Below are 10,063 nucleotides of genomic sequence, written 5' to 3'. Positions count from 1 at the left end.
GGGAGAAGACTCAAATCAATAGAATTAGAAATGAAAAAGGAGAAGTAACAACTGACACTGCAAAACTACAAAGGATCATGAGAGGTTACTACAAGCAACTCTATGCCAATAAAATGGACAACCTGGAAGAAATGGACAAATTCTTAGAAAAGCACAAGCTTCTGAGACTGAACCAGGAAGAAACAGAAAATATAAACAGACCAATCACAAACACTGAAATAGAAACTGTGATTTAAAATCTTCCAACAGGGCTTCCCTGGTGGCGCAGTGGTTGAGAGCCCGCCTGCCAATGCAGGGGACACGGGTGTCATTCTCAAGCTCTTCCAAAATATAGCAGAGGGAGGAAATCACGCCACCATCACCCTGACACCAAAACCAGACAAAGATGTCACAGAAAAAGAAAACAACGGGCCAGTATCACTGATGAACATAGATGCAAAAATCCTCAACAAAATACTAGCAAACAGAATCCAACAGCACATTAAAAGGATCATACACCATGATCAAGTAGGATTTACCCTAGGAATGCAAGGATTCTTCAATATATGCAAATCAATAATTGTGATATACCATATTAACGAATTGAAGGATAAATACCATATGATATTCTCAATAGACACAGAAAAAGCTTCTGACAAAATTCAACACCCATTTATGATAAAAATTCTCCAGAAAGTAGGCATAGAAGGAACTGACCTCAACATAAAAAAGGCCATATATGACAAATCCACAGCCAACATCATTCTCAATGGTGAAAAACTGAAACCATTTCCACTGAGATCAGGAAAAAGACAAGGTTGCCCACTCTCACCACTATTATTCAGCAATGTTTTGCAAGTTTTAGCCACAGCAGTCAGAGAAGAAAAAGAAATAAAAGGAATCCAAATCGGAAAAAAAGAAGTAAAGCCGTCATTCTTTGCAGATGACATGATACTATACATAGAGAATCATAAAGATGCTACCAGAAAACTACTAGAGCTAATCAATGAATTTGGTAAAGTAGCAGGATACAAAATTAATGCACAGAAATCTCTTGCATTCCTTACACTATCGACAAAAAATATGAAAGAAGTTAAGGAAACACTCCCATTTACCACTGCAACAAAAAGAATAAAATACCTAGAGATAAACCTATCTAAGGAGACAAAAGACCTGTACTCAGAAAAGTATAAGACACTGATGAAAGAAATTAAAGACGAGACAAAAGACCTGTATGCAGAAAAGTATAAGACACTGATGAAAGAAATTAAAGACGATACAAATAGATGGAGAGATATACCATGTTCTTGGATTAGAAGAATCAACATTGTGAAAATGACTATACTACCCAAAGCAATCTACAGATTCAATGCAATCCCTATGTAACTACCAATGGCATTTTTCAAAGAACTAGAACCAAAAATCTTAAAATTTGTATGGAGACACCAAAGATCCCGAATAGCCAAAGCAATCTTGAGAAAGAAAAATGGAGCTGGAGGAAGCAGGCTCCCTGACTTCAGACTAAACTACAAAGCTACAGTAAACAAGTCAGTATGGTACTGGCACAAAAACAAATATAGATCAATGGAACAGGATAGAAAGCTCAGAGATAAGCCCAGGCACATATGGTCATCTTATCTTTGATAAAGGAGGAAAGAATATACAATGGAGAAAAGACAGCCTCTTCAATGGGTGGTGCTGGGAAAACTGGACAGCCTAAAAGAATGAAATTAGAACACTCCCTAACACCATACACAAAAATAAACTCAAAATGGATTAAAGACCTAAATGTAAGTCCAGACACTATCAAAATCTTAGAGGAAATCATAGGCAGAACACTTTATGGCATAAATCACAGCAAGATCCTTATCGATCCACCTCCTAGAGAAATGGAAATAAAAACAAAAATAAACAAATGGGACCTAATGAAACTTAAAAGCTTTTGCACAGCAAAGGAAACCATAAACAAGATGAAAAGACTACCCTCAGAATGGGAGAAAGTATTTGCAAATGAAGTAACTGACAAAGGATTCATCTCCAAAATATACAAGCAGCTCATTCAGCTCAATATCAAAAAACCAAATAACCCAATCCAAAAATGGGCAGAAGACCTAAATGGGCATTTCTCCAAAGAAGATATACAGATTGCCAACAAACACATGAAAGGATGCTCAACGTCACTAATCATTAGAGAAATGCAAATCAAAACTACAATGAGGTATCACCTCACACCAGGCAGAATAGCCATTATAAAAAAATCTACAAATAATAAATGCTGGAGATAGTGTGGAGAAAAGGGAACCCTCTTGCATTGTTGATGGGAATGTAAATTGATATAGCCACTATGGAGAACACTATGGAGGTTCCTTTGAAAACTAAAACTAGAACTACCATATGACCCAGGAATCCCACTACTGGGCATATACCCTGAGAAAACTATAAGTTAATAAGAGTCATGTACCAAAATATTCACTGCAGCACTATTTACAATAGCCAGGACATGGAAGCAACCTAAGTGTCCATCAACAGTTGAATGGGTAAAGAAGATGTGGCAAATATATACAATGGCATATTGCTCAGCCATAAAAAGAAACGAAATTGAGTTATTTGTAGTGAGGTGGATGGACCTAGAGTCTGTCATACATAGTGAAGTAAGAAAGAGAAAAACAAATACCGTATGCTAATACATATATACGGAATCTAAAAAACAAACAAACAAAAAAGGTTCTGATGAACCTAGGGGCAGGACAGGAATAAAAACGCAGACATAGAGAATGGACTTGAGGACACAGGAAGGGGGAAGGATAAGCTGGGACGAAGTGAGAGAGTAGCACTGACATATATACACTACCAAATGTAAAATAGCTAGTGGGAAGCACCTGCATAGCACAGGGAGATCATCTCAGTGCTTTGTGACCACCTAGAGGGGTGGTTTAAGGAGGGTGGGAGGGAGACGCAAGATGGAGGGGATATGGGGATATATGTATTCATATGGCTGATTCACTTAGTTACACAGCAGAAACTAATACAACATTGTAAAGCAACTATACTACAATAAAGATGCTAAAAAATTTTTTTAAATTAAAAAATAAAGAGAGGATGATCTCAAGGGCAAAGCCTAGATGTCTGGCTTGGGCAACAGATAGTCGTGCCATTTAAAATTATAAGAAAATTTCTAAGTTTTAGGGCAGCAGTGTCCAACCTTTTTGGCACCAGGGACCGGTTTTGTGGAAGACACTTTTTCTAAGGACTGCGGGGGTGTGGGGGGAGTTCAGCCGGTAATGCTAACGATGGTTCAGGTGGTAATGCGAGCCATGGGGAGCGGCAGATGAAGCTTTACTTGCTCGGCTGCCACTCAACTCCTGCTGTGTGGCCTGGTTCCTAACAGGTCATGGACCGGTACTGGTCTGCTGCCCGGGGTTTGCGGACCCCTGTTTTAGGGGTTTTGTTTTTCTTTTTTGGTGAGAGGTGAGTGTTGGGGAAGATGTCATTAAATTTGAACTTAGTGAGCTTTAGGCATCCTTGAGATATCCAAGTAGACATGGTGAATAACAGCGGGTATACGTGTCTGGGTCTCATCAGACAGGGCTCAGCTGGGGACAGAGGCTTGGTGGAGCACGCAGTTGGTATTTGAAACCAGTGGAACAGATGTGAGTTTTGGGGGGAAGACAACATGTTTCCATCTGGATATGTTGACTCTGAAGTATCTCTGAGAAATCTAGATAAGCTCTTGGACAGAAATTAGAGATATGACCAATGACATTATATTCTGTGAAAGAGGAGGTAGTCACTCTGACACAAGGGAGCAGGAATGGGTTTTGAGGGGAGTGATAACAACCTTTTTTGGATCTAGATGCTGTGGGAGAATCAAAAGGAGAAGAGAGCAGGGACAAATATAAGATGGCAGAAGTGCTGGGTGTCCCGCTGGTTGCTTTTCAGCTATTCTATGTGTGATAGTTGCCTTTGCTCAAGTCAGTCATTGTTGCCTCAAAGGAAGAAATTATTTCAGCAGATTTTTTTCAGTTTCCTTTCCTCTTCTTTTTCTTTCCCTTTCCTTCTCTTCTCTCCTTCCTTCATCCCCTTCCTTCCTTCTTTCCTTTGTATCTTCCACCCACCCTCCCTCCCTTCCCCCTTCCCTTTCTTTCCTCCTCCTCCTCTTTCTTACCTTTCTCCTCCTCCTCATACTCCTTTGCTGTTTCCTTTTGAGTCAGTCAGACCCATGAAGTGATAAAGTGGCACAGAACAACAAAGGATCCCTATTTGAGGGCTCAGTCTATTCAAAGAACGGCGATAGTTGTTCAGGGGCCTATAAAAAGAAGCAAAATGTGACTTCTCTAATCTTAGTAATATGTACAATCTACATACCAAGTCAGAAAGACAAGATGTCCCACTTTTTATCAGAAAAGTTTTCCCAAAATATTTGAGTGTGGGGTTATATATATTATTATTATTTTATTTTGTTTTAAATTACTGTTTAAATTATTTTAATAAATACTTTACCACATATTTTATTGTTTGGCCTTTCCCTGTAATATTGGCATTTCTATCTAATGTTTATAAGATTGTATTGATTTTGAAGTTGTATTACATTTTGAATTACTAATATGATGAAATATGAAATTTTCTGTTTAGGAGGAACAGATTATTTTATAAACTTCAAGAATTCAAGATTCTTGCTCAGTTTCTAAATGATGTTGTAAATATTTCAAGCATTAGTTTGGCATATTTTCAGAGCTCAAATCAGCAATGTTCCACATGCAAATACACTGTTCAGCGTCTCAAGTTAAAATCACTTACATATCCAGAAAGGTAAGAAAACTAAATTTTGATTTCAATGTTATCTTTTAAACTTGAAAATATTGCTTTGCTAAGGAGTGGTTTAAAAATTCATGTATTTGAATATCTGCTTATTGTGTATTTTAGATTGTATTTTATATAAATATTGGAATATCTAAAAGATACAAAAATATTTTTTGGCTTAGATGAGATTTATTTTGGAATCACATTACCCAAGCAAAGAAAAAACACATACAATCATTTCATGAGACACAATAAACATGAAAAAAAGTGAGACAAATGTCTGCCTTAGAACTTTATCAGTCATTTCAATGGGTTTCTGGATTGCTAGAAATCTCTCTTCTTTGGTTGACTGCAACACTTTCTCTTTATCTCTGTTTATGTTCCTGTATTTATATGCTTCATTTCCCAATTACCTTTTTGTGAATGTCAAACACAGTAAATAAGAATTTCTGGAGAATAAAAATAATAAAAATAATAAGTGGTAAGCATATGCATTTAGATGAGGTCTACTTCAACAAAGGAGAACTGGGAAAATTCTCTGAAGTATGTTATTTTGTAAACTTTTGGTATGAGAATATTTAGTCATTCAAAAGTCAATGAGTGAGGACTTCTCTGGTGGCACAGTGGTTAAGAGTCCGCCTGCCAATGCAGGGGACACAGGGTTCGAGCCCGGTCCGGGAGGACCCCACATGCCGCAGAGCAACTAAGCCTGTGAGCCACAACTACTGAGCCCGAGCACTGCAACTACTGAAGCCCGTGGGCCTAGAGCCCGTGCTCCACAACAAGAGAAGCCACCACAATGAGAAGCCCGTGCACCGTAACGAAGAGTAGCCCCTGCTCGCCACAACTAGAGGAAGCCCGCACACAGCAACGAAGATCCAGCACAGCCAAAAAATAAAAAAATAAGTAAATTTATAAAAAAAAAAAGTCAATGAGTGAAATGTCATTGTAATGGAGAGATAACAAGGGGTAATTTTACTTTTGCCTTTGACTGAAATACTTACAAAAATACCAAAATATATGGACATTTTCAGTTAGGAACATTAGCAAAACCATTCTCTACCAAAGTATATCAGAGAGCGAAAGAGAAAGTTTGGTGGGGGGGGTCATGTTTAAAGGACTAGAGCTCCAAGATTTTTAATTTTCAACTGATCTCTGTATCTATTATTTTAACAATGAAAACCTATGCTAAATATAATAGAAACTGTAGTCCTACAAATAGAAATTTCTAGTCCTCAAAAAATAGATTTTAAACAGGTCATGGTTGTTGCACTATCATATTCCCCTAGTCTCCTCCATTAATACCTCTCTGAGCCTCGGGATGCTGAGTATGAGTAAAGAAGTGTAGTTGTTATAGTTTTAAAACTCTGTTACAGCTCTGTTTCTGGCACTTAAATGTAAAGGATTTATATTGTTCTGGAATATAGTCTTCTCCCTGTATATCATAACTGGAAAGAGAAACAAATGAGTTTCTTCCTCAGTCTAGAAGAAGCAGATGCTGTAAGTCTTGGCCAGGCATTAGCTAGAATCTTTGTATATAAAACAGCACGTGAGCTCACTATGAGAAAGAGAAATTTAGTTCCATACGTCTGCACAGTAAAAGGAACCAAGGATAATGTATATATGGGCAAGTGCCAGAGCTAGATACTCATCTCCCATTGTTGAAGCAGAGGTGAACAGGAAAAACACAACAACAAAATGGTGCCTAATTCAGGATCAGCAACATAAGAAAGAATCCAACAATCAAGATTTAGAAATAAGGTTGACTTTTTAAAAGATTTATTATAGGAAATTTCACAAGGAATTGCTTGGTGTTCTCAATAATATTTAAGGAAACAGTAATCCGTGAAGGAACAAGTGAAGAGCAAGATGATCAAGCAACTGACCGTGATTAAATGGAACTGACAGAGTTAAGAAACTAAGGTCAACATCAAATTTAGTGTCAACATTAAAAACAAGAAAGAGTAGACTTATAATTTAGAAAACTCATTTTTAATAACCTACAGAATAAGGTAATATAATAGAGAAGATTGAGGAATAATTTTTGGGGAAAATAATTAAAATGCAAAAATGTAGATACCTAGTATTGCTGAAGAGGAGACACAACAGAAGAAGTAACTACAGATATGATGAAAGGAATCTCTCCTCAGCTGAAGAAGATACAGATCTCAAATTGATAGAATGAACTAAGAACCAGGAAACTAAAAGAGAGCAACATTTAGAGCCACTCATATATTTTATTTATTTATTTTTATTTATTTTGCGGTACGCGGGCCTCTCACTGCTGTGGCCTCTCCGGTTACGGAGCACAGGCTCCGGATGCGCAGGCTCAGCAGCCATGGCTCACGGGCCCAGCCGCTCCGCGGCATATGGGATCTTCCCGGACCGGGGCACAAACCCATGTCCCCAGCATTGGCAGGCAGTCTCTCAACCACTGCACCACCAGGGAAGCCCCATATATTTTATTTTTAAGATTGAGTGATAAGTATAGAATTCTGCAAGTATTCTTCATGGAATGGAAGATTTAATGCTGTAGCAATGGCAATTCTTATTAAACTCACCTATAAGTTTAACATGACTCCCATCAAAATCTCCAGAAGAGATGGCTTAGCTCTTCCTAATTAACTTGGAATAACAAATTATTGAGAGGAGCCAAGAAAATTTGAATAATGAGAGTCGTGTTTATAACTTTAACTATGAAACAGAAAAGCAAATTCCAAAACAGCAATAATTTTAAAAGTTTGATACTGGCAGAAGAATATATACGCATTTAAGGGAGTAAAAGGAAAACTCCAAAACGTAATTTTGTAGATGATGTGAATAACCTTTCAAGTAAAGACACAAGAATAAATGACAACTGAAAAAGAGTTTAATGTCTTAATTATAACATATTCAAAATTAGTTATAGATACAGTAACATATTAAATATAAAACAGTAAGGAGAAAACATAGGCAAATGTTTATGTATGCAGAATAATGAAGCCAAGACAGAGAAACTAAATGGAAAATATTAATCAATTTGCCTCCATACAAATTAAAAAAATAAAATCTGTATGTCACAAACATTATTAATAAAAACAAAATAAGAAAACTTTTATAATGTGTGGGATATAGAATGGCTTTAAATTATTTATATATTAATACATTTTACAAAACTACAGGCCTTCCCTGGTGGCACAGTGGTTGAGAGTCCGCCTGCTGATGCAGGGGACGTGGGTTCGTGCCCCGGTCCGGGAGGATCCCACGTGCCGTGGAGCGGCTGGGCCCGTGAGCCATGGCTGCTGGGCCTGTGCGTCCGGAGCCTGTGCTCCACAACGGGAGAGGCCGCAACAGTGAGAGGCCCGTGTACCGCAAAAAAAAAAGCAGCAAGGGAAAAGCAACAAATAACATACAAGGGAATCCCCATAAGGTTAACAGCTGATCTTTCAGCAGAAACGTTGCAAGCCAGAAGGGAGTGGCAGGACATATTTAAAGTGATGAAAGGGAGAAACCAACAACCAAGATTACTCTGCCCAGCAAGGATCTCATTCAGATTCGACAGAGAAATTAAAACCTTTACAGATAAGTAAAAGGTAAAATAATTCAGCACAACCAAACCAGCTTTACAACAAATGCTAAAGGAAGTTCTCTAGCTAGGAAACGCAAGAGAAGGAAAAGACCTGCAATAACAAATCCAAAACACTTAAGAAAATGGTAATAGGAACATACATATCGATAATTACCTTAAATGGAAATGGATTAAATGCTCCAACCAAAAGACATAGACTGGCTGAATGGATACTAAAACAAGACCCATATATATTTTCTGTCTACAAGAGACCCACTTCAGACCTAGGGACACATACAGACTGAAAGTGAGGGGATGGAAAAAGATATTCCATGCAAATGAAAATCAGAAGAAAGCTGGAGTAGCAATTCTCATGTCAGACAAAATAGACTTCAAAATAAACACTATTACAAGAGACAAAGAAGGACACTACATAATGATCAAGGGATCAATCCAAGAAGAAGATATAACAATTGTAAATATCTATGCACCTAACATATGAGCACCTCAATACATAAGGCAAATGCTAACAGCTATAAAAGGGGAAATCGATAGTAACACAATCATAGTAGGGGACTTTAACACCCCACTTTCACCAATGGACAGATCATCCAAAATGAAAATAAATAAGGAAACAAGTTTTAAATGATACATTAAACAAGATAACTTAAATTGATATTTATAGGACATTCCTTCCAAAAACAACAGAATACATAGCTCATGGAACATTCTTCAGGATAGATCATATCTTGGGTCACAAATCAAGCCTTGGTAAATTTAAGAAAATTGAAATCATATCAAGTATCTTTTCTGACCACAACACTATAAGACTAGGTATCAATTACAGGAAAAATCTGTAAAACATACAAACACATGGAGGCTAAATAATACACTACTTAATAACCAAGAGATCACTGAAGAAATCAAAGAGGAAATCAAAACATACCTAGAAGTAAATGACAATGAAAACACGACAACCCAAAACCTATGGGATGTAGCAAAAGCAGTTCTAAGAGGGAAGTTTATAGCAATACAATCCTACCTTAAGAAACAAGAAACATCTCAAATAAACAACCTAACCTTACACATAAAGCGATTAGAGAAAGAAGAACCCAAAACCCCCAAAGTTAGCAGAAGGAAAGAAATCATAAAGATCAGATCAGAAATAAATGAAAAAGAAATGAAGGAAACAATAGCAAAGATCAATAAAACTAAAAGCTGGTTCTTTGAGAAGATAAACAAAATTGATAAAGCATTAGCCAGACTCATCAAGAAAAAAAGGGAGAAGACTCAAATCAATAGAATTAGAAATGAAAAAGGAGAAGTAACAACTGACACTGCAGAAATACAAAGGATCATGAGAGATTACTACAAGCAACTCTATGCCAATAAAATGGACAACCTGGAAGAAATGGACAAATTCTCAGAAAAGCACAACCTTCCGAGACTGAACCAGGAAGAAATAGAAAATATAAAGAGACCAATCACAAGCACTGAAATTGAAACTGTGATAAAAAATCTTCCAACAGGGCTTCCCTGGTGGTGCAGTGGTTGGGGGTCTGCCTGCTGGTGCAGGGGATGCGGGTTCGAGCCCCAGTTCAGGAGGGTCCCGCATGCCACGGGTGGCTGGGCCTGCGGGCCATGGCCACTGGGCCTGCGTGTCCGGGGCCTGTGCTCTGCGGCGGGGAGGGCCGCAGCGGTGAGAGGCCCGCGTACTGCAAAAAAAAAAAAAAAAAA

At 37.8% G+C, this 10,063-nt stretch overlaps 1 protein-coding gene across 1 annotated transcript in view; it reads left to right on the top strand.

The window, feature by feature from the left end:
- The window catches only part of LIPI (lipase I), a 57,994-nt gene that overhangs the window by 35,520 nt on the left and 12,411 nt on the right, over positions 1 to 10,063 (top strand). Inside the window, exon 9 of the mRNA XM_007100011.3 lies at positions 4,612 to 4,788. Within this exon, the coding sequence (XP_007100073.2) occupies positions 4,612 to 4,788 (177 nt within the window). The remainder of the gene's footprint in view (positions 1 to 4,611; positions 4,789 to 10,063) is intronic.

The sequence above is a fragment of the Physeter macrocephalus genome, chromosome 1 (assembly GCF_002837175.3).
Source record: "Physeter macrocephalus isolate SW-GA chromosome 1, ASM283717v5, whole genome shotgun sequence".
Lineage (NCBI taxonomy): Eukaryota > Metazoa > Chordata > Mammalia > Artiodactyla > Physeteridae > Physeter > Physeter macrocephalus.
This window is presented reverse-complemented; position numbering and strand designations above follow the sequence as displayed.